The following is an 18483-nucleotide window of genomic DNA, read 5'->3' as shown; positions in this document are numbered from 1 at the left end:
TTCCATTGAATGGGTGTATTACAGTTTGTTTATCCATTCTCCAGCTGCAGGATGCCTGGGTTGTTTCTGCTTTTTGCCACCTTCAAATGAAGGCAGTGTAATTATTGACATACAGGCTCTCGTGTAGACATGTTTTATTTCCCCTGGGTTAATGCCCAGGAGTAGGATTTGGGGCTTATAGGGCTTATACAATAAATGTATGTTTAACTTTATAAGAAAATGGCAAAAAGTTTTCCAAAGTGTATTTACCATGTTGTCATCAGCACTGTATGATGATTCTAATGGCTTCCTATTCTTGACAGTGCTTGATACAGTCAGTATATTTTTATTTTAGCCCTTCTAATAAGCGTGTGGTGTTATTTCATTGTGGTTTTATTTTATATTTCCCTAATGACTAAAGATGCTCCACATCTTTTCATGTACTTATTTACCATCTGTGCATTTTCTTTGGTGATATGTCTGGCCAAAACTTTTGTTATATTTTTAAATTGAGATTTTTTTTCTTATTATTGAGCTTTAAGAATTTTTTACATGTTCTGGATACAAATTACTTATTAGATATATATGCTATTTATATTTTCTCCTAGTATGTAATTAGTATTCTTATTCTTTTTTTTAAATTTTACTTATTTATTTTCTGAGAGAGAGAGAGAGAGAGCGAGCGATCATGAGCATGGGAAGGGCAGAGAGAGAGGAAGAGACAGAATCCCAAGCAGGCTTTGCATGGTCAGTGCAGAGCCTTTTTTTTGGACTCGAACTCATGAACTGCAACATTATTATATGAGCTAAAATCGAGTTGTATGCTCAACTGACTGAAACAGTATGGGCCCCCAGTCTTTTTATTCTCTTTATAGCATCTTTCAAATTACAGAAGTTCTTAATTTTAATAGAGTCATATTTATCGAATTTTTTTCTTTTATGGGTTATGTCTTCAGTGCTGCGTGTAAGAAATTTCTGCCCCATCCACAGTCACAAAAAATTTCTCCGGTCTTTTCTTCTAGGTGTTTTAGGTTTTACGCTTAGGTAAATGATCCACTTGGGGTTACATTTTATAAGGTGTAAGGTTTGGGTAGGGGTTCACTTTTTACATATAGCTAGCCATTTGTTCCAGCACTATTTTTCCTGTCTCCATTGAACTGCTTTTTACCTTTGTCAAAGATTAATTGACCATATATGTGTGGGCTTATTTCTTTTCCATTTCTGGATGTTTAGCGTTCCCTCAGTACCTCATTGGAACTTGACAGTAAGTCTGTAAACCACCTAGTGTGAGTCCCCTTACTTTATACTTCTTCAGAATTATTACAGCTATTCAATTTCCTTTGCCTTTTCATATACATTTTGGGATCAACTTATCAATTTTAACCCCCCCTCATCATCTTCCTTCTCTGCCTCAGCCCGCTTTCTCTGATTCCCCGAACCCTGCCTGTGACCCAGTGTGGTGGCCTCTCGCTTCTTTGTCCCCACTCTCAGACAAGACAATCCTTCCTTGAGCACTGACACCTCTCATTAGGGTATCATAACTGACTCTGTCCCCAAGGTCCTTTCCCTACAGTCCGTCCAGCACCCTGCAGCCTGATTAACCTCTCTCAAGTTAGTTTTCACTGTTAACATTTTTGCTAATAAAACTCTATAAATATCTTCTTGCTGATATGGAAAAAAAAAACCATACTGTTTAGTCTAATGATTCCCTTGGGTCTTTTTTACTTAACTCTTTCATCTAAACCTGAAGCTTCCCTTCTACTTGTCTTCTACGAGGTCTATTTGGTTTTCTATGCAGAAATGCTTCTTTTCAAATCTGTTTATACAACTCCCTGCCTGCCCTCCCCATCTTTTCTTCTCTTTTTTTTTTTTTGATGGACTGCAACCTCTTCCTTTATAATTACTGACTAAATGTCTGTTAATCTGTCCAAAGGCAAGATACTGGTTTCTTTCATCTCTGAACTCCCAGTGCCCAAGGTAATGCTCTGTCAAACCAATCTGTGATTCTCAATTTGTTGGGGCAAAGGTTAACATACTATATGGGGTGGGAAAGAATATAGTTTAAAAGATTGCATTCTGTGTTATTGTATTTACACTTTTGACATTTTTTGATACAATATTTTATTTTAAAATTTAAATCAAATTGAGCGAGAAATATTTATGTTTATCTGTAGGTTTTAAAAGGCTGAAGACACTTTAGTAATACTTGTTGAATGAAAGCATGAGTTGGCCAGCCCTTTAAGACCATGAACATCCTTTTTTGGTAACTACTATATGGTCCTCTCCTGGGAAAGCAGCTGAAGTCTCACTGTTCACAGGACAGACACAATTTCTGCTGGGCAGTGACCAGAGGCAGCAGATAGGAATCATGTGTGGCTGCTTGATTGAGATTCTAATAGAGAGAGCGGAACCCATTCACCCCATCGCAGCAGGTCCTATTGTCCACAGATGGCGCCCTTAGCCCCCTGTACCTCGCAGAAGATCTCTATGGCTGAACTTCTATAATCAGGTGTCAGAACACATTAATGGAGAGCAGGGATGTGAATGTTAACATCTGCCTTTCCCAATACCTGCTTCATGTTCTGGGGCTCAGAGATGGATGGGCTGCAGGCCTCGGAGGCAGAATCAGAGCTAGTAGCATCAAAAGAAGTACAGTTAGACCTTGGATGTTGTTTGCTTCAGGTCTAAAGATTTACCTACACACGCTTCCCTGTCATTCAGCCTTGTGCTGCGGTCAGGAATTCCCCCAGATCACAGTACCTTTAACACTCAAACACAAGGGCTTATGGTATAAGGATTAAGACTCTCTCCATTCTTATATGTTCACATTAATTTCTTGAGACCTTAAGAATAAACTTGTGACAGAAACTATTTCTTTTATTTAAAAGTTTATGTATTTATTTTGAGAGAGAGAGAGAGAGAGAATGCAGAGGAGGGGAAAAGAGAGAGGGAGAAAGAATCTCAAGCAGGTTCCATGCTGGAGCCAACCCGGGGCTGAATCACACAAACCATGAGATCATGACCTGAGCTGAAATCAAGTGGGGGACGCTTCACGGGTTGAGTCACCCAGGCGCCTGTGACAAACTACTTCTTGATGTGCTCTTTCATTCAACAAACTATTTCCTGACCATTTTTCTACTATGTGTTAGACACTATGCTAGGGAAGTGGGATCTAGAATTATCCTTCTACGACTGACATCTAGTGTGTGGTAGTGGTGGTGGTGGTGTGTGTGTGTGTGTGTGTGTGTGAATGTATGTGTTCATATGCGTAACTTACATAACATATGGGGATTATGAACATATTCAGATCAGGCCCAAGAATTTGGGTTTCATCCTATAGAAGGTGAAGATCACACCAAGCTTTAAAGCAGTACACTATGCTCCCCCCACTGGGGATGTTCCATAAAGCTTCATTTCCCATGCCTGTCACCTAATTAATTTCTTGCCAATGGAACTGAGTCAAAGTCATGTGCCATTTCAGGCCAGAACAGATAAGGAAAAGTTTGCATTCTTTCTTGGAAACCATTTTGCTCTAGAAGGCAGAGTTACAAGTTGACCTGCTTGCAGCTGGAATATGAGAGAAAAAGAAAGCTCTAATGTGCTAAACCACAAATATCCAGAGTTTAGTTTTTTTTGTTGCAGAACCTAACTTATCCTGACTAAAATCAGCAGCAGAATCTTGTTTCTTTTTTCTTCTTTCTTGTTTTCTTTCTAATGTATTAGGAAATTCACACCTTTACCTTTTCTCAGATTTCATGTCCACCTTTGGTTAAAATATAAGAATGTTATTTTAAACTCTCCTAGAGTTGATGGTAGGTCAAAAACAAAATCATGTAAATTATGCTGTGGACTGTAAAGTGCTGACAGGTGTAAGAGGTCCAGCGTTTTTAAGCAGCTGCCAATATTGCCCAAGTCTGAAGAAAAAAAAAAAAAAAGGAAGAAAGAAAGAAAAAGAAAAGACAAGCCTGAGGATTACTCCTTAATGACTTCATCATGACCTTGGGTGGTTTTGCCATCCTGTGGCCCAGAAAATCTTTTTGCCACAGTAGAAGCTATTCTTTCTTCTGCTGGTTAGGGCATAATTTCCCATCTCAATAAATAGCCCTTCTTGTAGTGGGCCATTAAGCTTGCATACATAAAAATTAGATATTATATCAAGATGATAAAGTAAGAAATGGAATCTTCTTTAAATACCTGACTCTACATTTTTCATGGTCTAATTGAGAGAAAAGAAACAGCTCAATTCACCACCACCGATTGAGGACTTAATGCATATTAAAACTGTCTTAAAGGGCTTCGACTGCAGTAATATCTTTGAGAATATTCAAAAGTTTCTTCCATAGAGAATGGTGGCTCCTCATCTCTCAGAAAGTAGCTTTAGAAAAGACTAAAACAACCAGTTCCTGGGGACAGAATAGCTAACATTTCTTGAACACTTTAGGCCACTCACTCTTGTGAAAGGTTTCACAAGCATTCTGTCACTTGACTTGTCACAACAGTCCTCTGAAGGACACTTAACTATTCGTGTCATTTATTCGACACGGACACCATGGCAGAAGTAGAGGTGAACTGCTTAACGCAAGCTAGGTAGTGGTGGAACGTGTACCTGACCCCAGCAGTCTGGCTTTAGAGGCTGTGCCTCACTAACAGGATGGGGAAGATTTGAGAGCCTGCGTTTACCTGGGGCTGACTAAGCCACTACTGCAATCAGGTCAATTGAGCGATAGAGAAAAGTGAAGTTCAATTAGAGAAGAAAGAGGTTACATTTCTTGACCACTTGAGTACATGGCTCCAAACATTCTTATCCACTACATCAACAGGACGACAGGGTGACATTTTGAAACATAAATGGATGTGGTCCTCCCTACTCCTTTGATAGGTCCTTCCCTAGCCCAGGCTGCCAGAGAGCTGTATCCCATCTGGCCTCAGGGTATTATCAATGTGGGCAGACAGAAACAAGTCCAAGTCAGGCTTTTAAAAAAATGCCTCATGGAGGATATCTTCAATACCTTGAAAAGAAATGGCTTTTCCCCTTGTCTTTTGAACATCCAGAGCAGAAAGCTTGGAATAATGAGTTGGGAAAAACATAGTGCAGCCTGTCTCCCCTCCATAAAGAAAGGCTGATGGAGAAGGCCAGTAAGAGCACAACAGTGGTATAACATGTGAGGAAGGGTAGATTCTGATGAGAGGGTGTTGGATTGCCTCCTCCAAAGGCCAGCACAGAACAAAGAGGAGATAACACCCTCTGAGTTTGGGAGCACAGGATTCAAAGGGCACTGAAATCCACTTACTGTATAGGAACCCGGAAATGGCAGTCTCTGGGGGATTTTCCCAGCTATCGTTGGGGGGGGAGGGGAATGGTACAGACATGATTGCCACGTGGGTAGAGGCAGCACCAGAGACGATGCCACTGTGTTTCCCACAGCCTGGAGCTGGGAGGGGAGGACACAAAAATTTAGCCGGGATTGAGAGAGGGAAAGAGGGAGGTATAGACATCTGTGTTCCTGAAGGAAATGTGACAAAGGTACCCCGCCTCCAAACGCAGTGCAGTCTTGACTTGACTTGGGCCCCATGGGGATCCAAACAAGGGTCTGGAACAAGGGTGTCCACTTCTGTAAGCCAGACACGGCTTTTCGTCTTTGCTGGTGCCGGCTTGCCCAGATCCCTCCTTGGGCTGCATCCCTACCCTCACCCCCATCACACACATGTGATCACACCATAGAGACACCATCCCAAGAGCCCAGACACATCCCCTGAGTCAGAAAATGGGAAAGCCCTCCAGAGGCTGAGAAACCGCAATTCTGAGGTCACTTGGAATGAATGAAGATCATATTTCCTGCCATCAGATGTGTTAGTAACGCAAAGAGAACAGCTTTTCCTTTCTCACAAACCAGAGTCCACAGCTTGGGAATTGCAGGACGTCCCCCAGGAACCAACCAGCAGCATCTGTGTCTTTCTCAGTGACACAAAGTAAAATTGAATGAGGTAGAGTCTACCCAAGAGGGGTGTGGAAAGTGCAGTGCTGGGTTTGCATAGCAGAGACAGGCAATAAATAGCAGACCCTTAACAGTTATTTAACTGAGCAAAACTCATTGTCATTTTCTTATGAACAGCCACATATCCAACTGTATGAATGTACTGAAAAGGAACGCACTGAGTGAAACCACATAGAAAGGCAAACACAAATGCATGATGTGAAGGTAAAGACTTTGTTGTCATCTGCCAGGAGATCACATGGAAAGGTCAGGGACCGAGGGCTCCTGGATTCCAGGAAGGGCACCTCTGACACTGCCCTGGCATCCAAGACAGGAAGGAGACAAACAAGTCCCGAAGAGGTGGTACAGGACAAAAAGAAGCTGAAATGACAGGTACTGTCATTTGAGGTGAAAATGCTGGTACTTAGTAGGTAGGTCAAGTTCTCAGAAATGAACTGTCAACTGAAATACAGTGAAAACAAGCAAGTCTATGTAAACATTTTTCAACTGAGCTCTTGCTAAAGCCTCCTGTGAGATAAGAAGGGCATGAGTTGAACTAGAATTTGCTTTTGTTGTACTAAAGGAAGAAAGGTGTATTAAGAATATTAACTGTAAGACAGTAGGCAAGAGATTGTGTGAACAAAGGGGGAAAAAACATGTCCAATCACACTCAAGCACTTAGCAGCAACCATTTACGTATAAACAATAGTTAGACTAATGGCATATCATTTGTAACTACCCACCGAAGGAGATTCAATAAAAGATTGTCATTAGGTAATATTTAGCAATCTTGGTTGATGTTTCTTCCCTCACCTGAGAGTGATAAAAAAAAATGAGTTCATTTGCATTATTTCATAATTTTGCCAATTTACTCATTCAGACAGGTTTCTGTCTCCCAGTTACTTTGAATTAATTTTCTCATCATTAAGAGATACAGGAAACATTGCTAGTGCCTTCAAGGGCAAAAGGAAAGGCTATCACGAAGAGTTTCATCTTTGTCTTCCACTTGGACAGGTTTATATTCACCTCCTCCATTCACTTTCTGATTAGCCAGGTCACACCCTCCTAGGGAATTTCTGGTAGAGTTTAGTGCTGTTGCCGAGAACTGAAGAGATGGAGTGGATGGGACCTTGAAATTGGAAACTATGAAAGAAACCGAGGCTTGAGCTGGGAACCTTGAATCCAGGACCACAAAGGATTGGTAGCACGAAGCCAATGATAGAGAAAGGGGGTGGTGAACTCACCTCTAACCTTCCTGCCTATATCCAAGGACATGTTTGGATGGCAGAGTAGGTTAGAGTCGTGGGGAGTGGTGGCAAGATTTTGGGGGTGGAAATGGGAAGGAAAGAAAAGCTCTAAGCCTGTGGAAGGAAAAGCTAACCAGATCTACACAAGGACGACTTATCTCCTGCCAAGAGAGCTTTGGGCTTCAGAGGAGAACACGAATGCTAAGCAGGAAACTAAGGCAGATGCCCATGTGTGTGGACTGCACAAGACTGTTAAGACTATAAGGCTGTAACACGGGGGGTGTGGTTTCTCAGGCCCAAATCAGTACTAGGTGCTAGTCTATGGCACCACAACTAAGTCCACACCCCACCCAATGGAATCCATAACTTACCTTGGTCGCCTTGGCTTAGAAATGGGATACGGATGATTTGAATGTTCATGCAGAGAAGGACTTTGGCCAGTACAGAGGGTAGAGACAAGACCGGGCAGGGGTTGCCTTTAGAGTCATGGTTAACAAGATAACTCCCAGTCCCCCTCCGATTCTGTTATGGAGCAAGCAAGCTTTCTATTACCCAGTCTGACAAAATGTGGGCAGGTTACAGAAACAGAATACCACACTTCATCTCTGTAGTAAACATTTATTGAGTATGTCTAGCTGGTTTCTGGAGAATAGGACACAAAAACCAAGCATTCCCTTCCCTCAAGGGGCTTAATGACTATTAGAATCTCCTAGACACATACTGAAGTAGCAGTAAGTGGCAAGAAGACAGCTACACTCCTTGGCACTACTGGAACCAGAGATGAGTCAAGGAGGGCTTCAAGGAGGAAGCAATTCAAGAGGATACTTAAGAGTGGGTGGAATTTATATAAACACAGATGAAGGTGGAAGGCAATTCCAGACGGAAAAGATACACCACAGTTTGGGAAAATTAAATGAGATACTTCACAGAAGTCCTTTAGAAAGATTCCTGGGATCAAGAAAGCCCAAGGCAAATGAGATGTAAGGCTATTCCTATTGCTGTTGGTTCTACTTTTATTGCTGATACCATTTTTATATTTATTAACTGTTTTTGGTAGAGAACGGGGACTAAAAGGAGACATTTGGGAGATAGTAAAGAGGGGCAGTTCTGGCTTTCTTCTTGATAAGTATGTGAAATAAGAGGATCAATTAATAAGGTTTGCATCACCATTGTTCCTGAATCGACAATGTAACAGAACTGCCTTGTTCAAAGAGATCCCTGGGAAAAAATCCCTGAAACATTTCAGCCAGGCTCCCACAAACACCATTGACTGCCTTGTAACTACCAATCACTGTTTTAGTCAATGATTGCATGGGTCAAAAAATGAAACATTCTAAGCTCCTGGATAAACAATTCCTCTCTTTTATCTTCTTTCCTTGTCCAGTGGTCCAGTTGTTTGAGGGCAAACATGAAAAGGAATGAGATAAAAAAAAAAAAAAAAAGGGACGTAATTCTCATTAGTGCCTAGAGATGATGTTGCTAGTACAGAATATAAACACCAAGAGAGAACCAGTGGGGGGTTGTCTGAATATTCAAAATATCCGCTTAGGAGCTAGATTCAAAAAGTGGCAAACGAGATTTCAGGGGAGACTGATTATTGCCTTATTGCTGACTATTATCCCTTTTGCAATGGCCATTCTCTCATCCTGTTTGCTGTCATGTTTTATAAATACAAAAGAGGCTTCAGAAGCAGTGTCACTGAGAAAGAGCTGTGTGTATGTCTCCTGAGTGCACAGAGCCTGCTTCTCCAAGACAGAATCTCCAGGTCCGCAAGCTGATTTCATAAAGGGGGATTATTCAGTCAAAGGTAACTGGTGACAAACTCCAATTTCAGTTTCTATTTCCTGCCACGGAGCTGGGCGGCTGGGCAGTGTGTGTGCATGTGTGTTCTGAGGCGCTGGGTCCCGTGGAGCCAGCCTACGTGACTCGTTCAGGCTCTGCTTTGTTATTTTGTCTCTTGGTTTTTGAGGAGCACAAGGCTGCCTCCCAGGATTGCTCCCTGCTGGAAGTTTTATTTTGAGTGTTTGCAGAGAAGTAAAGCTCCGGTAGAGAGGTGGATGTTACAGTAATTCTACTTTGTGGGTAAAAGTGAAATCATTTCAAGAACACCCAGAGGATTAAAAAGAAATGGCTAGGATTTTTTTTTTGAAGTATTTTCCTTTTTGATTTAAAACACCAGTTGGAGACCTGGGAATTATTGCCATCACTTAATGCACTTTCAGGCACCGTGTGAAATAAATACCCTGCCATCCCTGTATTCTGATGCAGGAAGCAGAGAGCTGTCGTTTTCCAGATGCTGTCTCTGCCCGCAATCTTGTTGCAAAAGAGGGAGCAAGATTATTTTAAGGAGGGTCATTCCCTCAATATAACCCTTGGATGCTTTGAAGGTGATACTCACCAAAGTCTGATTCCGCTTTTGTTCTGGGAGGCAACTTGTTGCAAACTATGGCACCACAAACTACAGTCAAAGAATCTATTTCTCACTGATTTCAAAGCATAGGATCAAAAAGCGAGTGTGGTCCACTCCTTACCAATAAAGTCCCTGGTTACATCAGGCACTGTCCTGGGGGATGTGGGCTTTCCACACCTCTGATGTTCCTAGCAGAAAACTCACAGCAGTGACCCCTACAAGAAACAGGCAACATTTCAAGCCCTACTATAGAATTAATTAAAAGTGCTTTTATCTAAGGAAAGGGGGGGTGGAGATCATCCACTCTGCAGACTCTTAGGCATGAAGTTAACATAAACGCTACTCAAGATTCACATGTTTTCAGCAGCAGCAGCAGCAGCAGCAGAAGAACAAAAGACCAGTATTCAGAATAAACTACACTATAGGTCTCTGGACAATATGAAAAACTTGCTTTGGCTCATTGAGTTTTTTTTCTTTTCTTTTTTCTTTTCCGTGGGGAAAACAAACTCTACCCATTCACGGTATTGGCAATGATAGTTTAACTGTGTCTCTTAAATTCCACTTGTCTCATTTAAAATCCATTCAGATTGCAGAGCAGGAAACTTACCTTAAAGGAGTAGTAGAAGGAGCCCCACTCCTCCCCTTCAACCACTTCAGTGAAAGTCACCGTTGCGGTGCAGAGGGCTGGGGAAGTGTCCGGGGCATGCGTGGTGCCGCTGGAGCCGCTGGCGTCGGGGCTGCCCTCCGTGAGGTTGGCGGGCATGGCTCGGGTTGAGTTGAGCCTGGCTGTCCCCGCGCCTGCAGCCCAGGAAGAGTCCAGCCCCCTCTGAGAGCTGGCCAGTAGCTGCAGTTCTGCACCGGCTCTGCCTCCTGAGGCTTCTGGCTGGAGCTCGGCTGAGCAGAGGCATGGAGCCCTCCCGGAGCCCACCTCCCTGAAGAGCTCTGCCTGACGGCAGGGAGGATCCTCCTGCTGCTCTCTCCTCAGCAGTTATGATTCAGTAGCCCGCACAGCCTCTTCACCCCCAAGTCCCGCCCGCCCATGGCCGGGCCTCGACCCAGGGCAGGTCGGAGATCCCGCCAACAGCGATTCACTTGGCTCTCGAGACAGGCCTCCCTGCCTGGCTATGCTTTCCTTAACTTCCAGGATGGACCCCCCACTTCTGCTCCAGCTTCAACACTACAGGAACTTGGACTCAACAGCAGACTGATTAATTCAGGTCTTGTACGTTCTGATACGAAATCATAATTATGCATTTGCTTCAGCTGTGCTTCCTTCTGACTTGCGATACTCCCCTAACCATTTACTTAGTAGCCTGCACATTATTACAATAAACATGGGGAAATAGTATATTTGCATTTATTCTAGGTTTTTCACAGGGCACTTCTCAGAAAAGCCTGGGGTCTATGTTTGTCAATAAACTGTGACTCTCCGTGATGTGCCTGGAAATGGTGCCTGATAGATATTCTGATCACCTCGTTCTTTCATTGGATATCCCAGCAACTCTGTGAGGTGGGCAGGGGATGCTTCTGTATGTTCTCATTTGATCCTAGAGGAGACTGGCTCTCAGGGGGGAAATGACTTGCCCAAGATCCCACAACTGGTGATGGAAATGAGATAACTCATCTATTCAGAAATTCCTAGACATTTGGCTGGAATGTACACTGATTTCCATCACATCTCAAATGCCTATGGAGGCATGAAGTTAACATAAGCCAGGATAACAGGCTCCGTGTAAAACAACAGAAGCTGCTTGTATTGAAAGCAAGCATAACTGCCTGACACTTACGTGGAAAATGCTCCAAATATGGGTAGCCATTGGTTATGGACACCTAGTATAAGAAGAAGTGGGTTTAGTGATGATCATAAAAAGCTGTAACCCCCATGAAATTGGGAAACTTTAGCATAATCTGTCCAGGCCAGGAAGAACACAGAGAGCTATAGATGAGAAGATACTTAAGTCTATACTGAAGGGACAGCAAATCTCACCACCCTGATCCCCTGAACTCACGACTGACCTTCTGAACTCAGAACTGACCTCCTGAATTTAGGACTGACCTCCTGAACTCAGAACTAAACTCCTGAACTCAGGACTGATCTGAACTGAGGAAGATCCTAAAAAGCTTCTGCCTAACTGTCCACCTTGCCTTTTAGAAACTAACTAATGAGCTGGTAGAACAGAAAAAGAAACATTTGAGGAAGATGTCTGCACAGAAGACTCAAAAAGTGCCAGAGAGTGCCTGTGCCTCATTACAATCTTAAAATCCCCCTTGGGATATTTATTGTAGACCCTAATAAAAGGAGCCAGCTTTCCCTTGCTCAGAGAGACCCGACTTTGGAAATCATTCTCTGTGATCCATTGTCCACCCACTTTGTTTCGGTAACAAGGGACAGCAAATAGGAGGGAGCCTTCCAGAAAAGTGGACAGGCCACGGGTTCCAAGGGGAAAGAGCAAAAACAGAACTGGGGGCCCTGGGTGGCTCGGTAGATTGGGCATCCGACTTCAGCTCGGGTCATGACCTTACGGCTTGTGGGTTGGAGCCCCACATCGAGATCTCTGCTGAGCCCACTTCAGATCCTCTGTCTACCTCTCTCTCTCTGCCCCTTCCTGCTCATTCTCTCTAAATCAATAAATAAGTAAACTTGAGAAAAATGTATTAAAAACAAAAACACAGGACAACAACCAACAGCAAAATGAGCAAAGAAAATTCTGACTGGCAAAAAAACATGAAAAGAAAAGAAGTGGCATCCATAGTGTTGTGAGACACAGAGAGGCTGTGAGTGCAGACACTAAGGTTGCTGAGGCGTTTGCTGCTGAGTTCCAGAAGCTCATGGTTCCTGAGTGTTACCTGCTGGAGCAAGTTGTTAACTGCAGTGAGATAGGGCTTTTTTGGAAAGAGATGCCAAAGAGAACCTACATTACAGAAGAGAATTAAATGCCCGGTTACAAGCCCATGAAAGACCATCTCATCATCTTGTTTTGTGCTAATGCAAGAGGGGATTTCAAAGTCAAGCCCCTGCTTCTGTATCATTCCTAGAGTCCACAAACCTTCAAGAAATGCAAGGTGCAGAACAGCCAGTTAAACATTATGTGGAGGTTCAACAGCATGGCTTGGGTCATTTGCATCTTGTTAATTGAGTAGATCATGAGGTCTTTGGTCTTGCAGTGAAGAAATGCCTTCTAGGAAAGATCTGCCACTCAGAGATTTGCTGGTTATGGATAATGCTCCTGCTCATCCTCCAGGCTTTAAGGATGACTTACTGGAGGAATTCAAGTTCATTAAGTCAAGTTCCTTCCTCCCAGCATTACTCCAATCCTTCAGCCCATGGATTAGCAGGTCATTTTGAACTTTAAAAATATTTAGACCAAAGCACTATTTCAGCAATGCTTTGAGGTGACCAAAGGAATACACCTTACCCTCTGAAAGTTTTAGAAAAATAATTTCCACATCATGAACTGCCTCAAGCTCATCAATAAAGCCTGGGATGGGGTCAGCAAGAGAACCCTCAATTCTGCTGGGAGAAAGCTGTGTGTGGCCTGATTGCGTTTTTGGACATGACATAGAGGGGCTTGCTCATGAACAGAAGCAGCCACTTGTTGATGAAATTGTGTTCTTGGGGAAGGACCATGGGATTGGAGGTGAATGAGGACAACATTCAAGAGCTGGTGGGGGAACATGGCCAGGAGCTGACCACCAACGAACTGATGGTTCTGCATCATGAGCAACAGCAAGAGGTTATGGAGGACATCTCATCTGCAGAGGAGGAGAAGAAGGCAGAGAAATCCATCACTTCAAATGAGATTAGGGAGATGTGTAAAATGTGGGAAACAGTGCAAAATTTTGTAGAAAAGCACCACCCGAATAAGGCTGTAACAGTGAAAGTGATGAATCTGTTTAACGACAATGCAATGTCACATTTTATGAAATCCTAAAAAAGAGGCAAAAGCAAGTGTCATTGGATAGGGTCCTTGCTAAAGTCACATGAAAAGAAAAAGATTCCATTGAGCTAATAGATAGCAGTGATTCCGTTAGTGATAGCGAATGTCGTCCTACACAATAACCCTCCTCTCTCTTGTCTCTTTCATACCAACCATGAAGGTTTTCAAATGTAAGGGCAGGTTGTTTATTTTTCTTTATATTTTCTTTATTATTGTGTATTGTATTACAGTAGTGTAATCATTTTAAATGAATATTTTTGGTTGTAGAATGAATCAGTTGAATTTCCATTATTTCTTGGGGGGGTGGAACTCACTTTGATATACAAGTGCTTTGGATTACAAGTAAGTTTCCAGAAAGAATTATGCAAACCAAGATTTTACAGTATTTGTCTTACTCTGACTGACTTATTTTGCTTAGCTCCATCCACATTATTGCAAATGACAAGATTTCATTCTTTATGTGATGTGTATATATATATATAAACATATATATATATGTACATCTACTTTATCCATTCATCAGTTGATAGATACTTGGGTTCTTTCCATAGTTTGGCTATTGTTGATAATGCTGCTATAAATATTGGGGTACATGTACCCCTTTGAATCTGTATTTTTGTATCCTTTGGGTGAATACCTAGTAGAGCAATTGCTGAATGGCAGAGTAGTTCTATTTTTAACTTTTTGAGGAAACTCCATACTGTTTTTCAGAGTGGCTGCACCAGTTTGCATTCCCACCAACAGTGTAAGAGGGTTCCCCTGTCTCCACATCCTCACCAGTATCTGTTATTTCCTGTGCTATTAATTTTACTCATTCTGATCAGTGTGAGGGTATATCTCATCATGGTTTTGATTTGTATTTCCCTGCTGATGAATGATGTTGAGCATCATTTTATGCATCTGTTAGCCATCTGGATGTCTTCTTTGAAAAAGTGTCTATTCATGTTCTCTGCCCATTTCTTCACTGCATTATTTGTGTTTTGGGTACTGAGGTTGATAAGTCATTTATAGAGTTTGGATACTAACCTTTTATTAGATACGTCATTTGTAAATATCTTCTCCCATTCTGTAGGCTGCCTTTTGTTGATTTAGTTTTGTTGTTTCTTTTGCTGAGCAGAAGCTTTTTTCTTGATAAAGACCCAATAATTCATTTTTGCTTTTATTTCCTTTACTCCCAGAGACATGTTTAGTAAGAAATTGCTATGGCTGATGTCAAAGAAGTTGTTGCCTGTGCTCTTTAGGATTTTGATGGTTTCCTGTCTCACATTTAGGTCTTTGGATGAGATTAACTTTTGAATCTGTAGGCTTAGTAAAGCTGATTGCCCTCCCTAATGGGTGTGGTCTTCACCCAATCTGATTGAATAGAACAAAAAGGCTAATTCTCCCATATATAAAAGGTAAAAGGGAACTACTGTCTGACTGTTTGGAGCTGGAACATTGGTCTTTAAAAGCCTCTGGACTTGAACTAAAGCATCAACTGTTGTTGGGCCTCAAGCCTGCTGGCTTTTAGACTGAAACTACACATCAGCTTCCTGGTTCTCTAGCCTAGACTTCTCATATGGCTTCTACCTCCTCACCTGAACTTAGCCCTAGAGATTCACAAAAATGTGAGAGGCATTGATGGATCTCAGGACTTGGAGTGAAACCACATGACACCTACTAGAAAGACTTAAATGGTAAAGAGGGAAAATGCATTGTGATGGTAAAGATGTATAGGGTGAGGAACTATTGTACACTCCTGTAGCAATGTAAATTGGTACAAGCACTTTGGAAAACTGCCAGGAGCCGCACCAGGCTCTGTTCTGACAGCTCAGAGCCTGGAGCCTGCTTTGGATTCTGTGTCTCTCTCTCTTCCACTCCCCTGCTTGCATTCTGTCTGTCTGTCTCTCTCAAAATAAATAAATACTGAAAGAAAATAAAGTATAAAGCTGATCATATGCATATTCTATGACCTAGCAGTTTTTCTGCTAAGAAAATACCAGACACAAATGAACATTTATGTTAATCAAAAAGTGTAAAGATGAATGTACCATCTCTGTTTGTAATTGCCCTTAACTGGGAAGTCCTTAAGTCCTCATCAACAGAAAAGTGGCCAAATAGATTGTGGTGTATTCATACCATGGAAGACATATACCAATGAGAATGAGTGATCTGACACAATAGGTGACAAAATGCACAAATCTCATAGTTGTTATTTTGAGTTAGGGAAGTTAGACACAAATGGATACATACTGTTTGATTGCATTTACATAAATTAAAAGCTAAGAAACCTTTGGTGGGTAGTGACTGGAGCGGGCCAGGAGGGGAGCCCTTGGGATGCTGGTCATATCCTGTTTCTTAGTCAGGATGATAGTTACATGTGGGTATTCCACTTGTGAAAATACTTTGAGCTATATACACTTACAATCTTCGCACTTCTCTGTGACAACTTTGACAGCTCTGTGACAGCTGTGGGTCAAAGACTGGTTGGGTCACAATGTGATGAAGGCCGAAAGTGGGAGGGAAAATCTAGAACAGGCAAGGGCTAGGTGCCATGGACAGGGATATGCTGAAAGGAAACTTCCTTAGTTGTGCCTTTTTTTTCACAAATTGCCCAAGTGGATTATTGTTTGGCCTGTGGCTACAGCAGAGCAGAAAAATGGCAGCAGCAATTCCAGAGTCTGATCTTGGGTGAAGGGAGTAGGTCACAATTCATGAAGATGGGCAATCTAGCCTCTGAGTCTTTTTCCTTCTCCATTTGTATTAGGCTGAGATCAAGGTGCTGGTCAGGATTTGGGTTTCACCAGAAGCCCAACTGGGCCGGATCCACTTCTAGGCTCTTTCATGCTGTTGGCAAAATCCATGTTTTGTAACTGTAGAACTCATGGCACCTTTTTCCCTCAAAGCTAGTAAAGGGAGGAGAGATTATAGCAAGATGGGTTCAACACTCTTATGTAATCACATACATGTAATTGCATACATCCCACTACCTTTGCCTCATTCCACTCAAGATGAGGAGATTATGCAAAGGCATAAATTCTAGGAGTCATGTATCATGGTGGCCAATTTAAATCTATCCTTCATACCACCCATGGGTTAAATGTTTAGAAGTGAGGAAGGTAGTTTTTGAGAAAGAGGAAGGTAGAGGAGAGCTCAAAGTTTAAGGTGTACCAATTAGAAAGATGGAGAACAAACTGAGGGTTGATGGGGGTGGTGGAGAAGAGGGGAAAATGGGTGATGGGCATTGAGGAGGGCACTTGTGATGAACACTGGGTGTTGTATGTGAGCGATGAATCATGGGAATCTACTGCTGAAGCCAAGAGCACACTGTATACACTGTATGTTAGCCGACATACACTGTAAGTTATATTTAAAAAAAAAAGAAAAGAAAAATGGATATAAAAACAAATAGCTAGAAAAAAGCATAAAATGTTTTGAATTGCAAAAAAAAAAAAAAAAAAAAAAAAAAAACAAAGAATTGGTGAGATACAAGGTAGGCCAGAAACTGAAGGCATTAAAAGGAAAGAATGAGAGAAAAATAGTTAAGGAATATAAGCCAAAGAAGTACATATGTGCGCATCTATATAATGAGCCCTAGAGGGAAGTTAAAAATAAATGGAAGGGGTTGAACCAAAAAACCTTACAAAACATTTTCATTTACAATTTTTTTGGAATTCTTTAAATTTAGGAATTTAATATTCTTAGGAATATATGTAACGAAATATGTGAAATACTTTTTATAAAATATCGCTGAGAGAAATTAGTGGAGACACTGAAAAATACAGAGCCATCCCAATTCAGGGATTGGAAGACGCAGTGTGGTTAGGGTGTCAGTTTTCCCCAAACTGATCTATAGATTCATTGAAGTTCCAGTCACAATCAAATCGAGTTATTTGGGTAGAAGTGGACAAACTGATACAAATATGTGGAAATGCAATGATTCTAGACTATCCAGAGTACTCTTAAAACTGAGGAATGTTGGAGGTCAAGAATTTACATAAAGCTACAGAAATCAAGACTATGTGGCAAGGAAACAAAGGTTGATGAGTAGATCAACAAAACACAGCATACTATATGGGCAGAAATAGACTCCCATTTATATGGGTATCTGATTTTTGACAAAGGCACCAAAATAATCCAATGAGTGAAAAGTCTGTCCAATAAATGGTGTCAAAAAACTGGATATCCATGTGGAAAAGAAAATGAGCCTTGGCCTTTATCTCACACCATGCCCCACATTAATTTGGGATGGATCAAGTCTTCTTATAAGCTCTAAGAAGAAAACCTAGAAAAATATTTTCACAGCTGAAAATGTCAGTACTTTAGCTTTATTAACGGGCTGTTAGCCTGTAACAATGACAATTGCTGTGTCGGTGCAGTAGAGAAACTTTGCCTTGACTTATCCAGTAGTGCTGGCGGGCTGACTCAAGGCGGGGCCGGCCAGTAACCCCTACAGCAACTCTATCCTGTTTTGAGAGTTCTAGTCTGCAGGCGAGGTATCAATAGATGCAGCCTAAGTGTTCCCCACCTTGCCACCTCCCTAACACAAACCTTAGTAAATGGTTTACTAACAGACTGCAATAAAGTGAGCCTCAAATGTCTGTCCCCTGTAGAAACTGGGAGTCCTCTCCAAGAAAGCCCTGGAATTTACATGTTCACTGCTCACATTCACTGTCCTAGTGAGCCCTGTGCAGCCCCAGCTGCACATTGGGATAACGTAGGGTGCTATCTAAAGCACTAATGCTCTCATGCCAAGGTTCTGATGAGATTGTTCTAGGGTGCAGTCTGGGGATTGGGATTGTTAACATCTCCCCAGGTGATTCGAATGTGCCTCCAGGGAAGAGAAAGCTCGTTTTAGGAGGACAGCAGTCTCTAGCATCAGACTCCCAGTAGGTGGTTTTTGCTGCGTGCCGGTGGCATTCATTCCCAGGCTGCTGCTATCTTAATTATCTGGT

At 42.0% G+C, this 18483-nt stretch overlaps 1 protein-coding gene across 2 annotated transcripts in view; it reads right to left on the bottom strand.

Moving 5' to 3' along the window:
* Window positions 1-10374, bottom strand: part of NPSR1 (neuropeptide S receptor 1) — a 149881-nt gene extending 139507 nt beyond the window's left edge. For both annotated transcript variants that reach the window (XM_039239152.1, XM_039239153.1), the window contains exon 1: window positions 10219-10374. In XM_039239152.1, coding sequence (XP_039095083.1) covers window positions 10219-10374 — 156 coding nt within the window. The remainder of the gene's footprint in view (window positions 1-10218) is intronic.
* Between the last annotated feature and the right edge of the window lie 8109 nt (window positions 10375-18483).

The sequence above is a fragment of the Hyaena hyaena genome, unplaced genomic scaffold (assembly GCF_003009895.1).
Source record: "Hyaena hyaena isolate Hyena2069 unplaced genomic scaffold, ASM300989v1 scaffold_153, whole genome shotgun sequence".
NCBI classification, from domain to species: Eukaryota; Metazoa; Chordata; class Mammalia; order Carnivora; family Hyaenidae; genus Hyaena; species Hyaena hyaena.
Note: the sequence above shows the minus strand (reverse complement) of the source record. Positions and strands in the feature narration are given on the sequence as shown.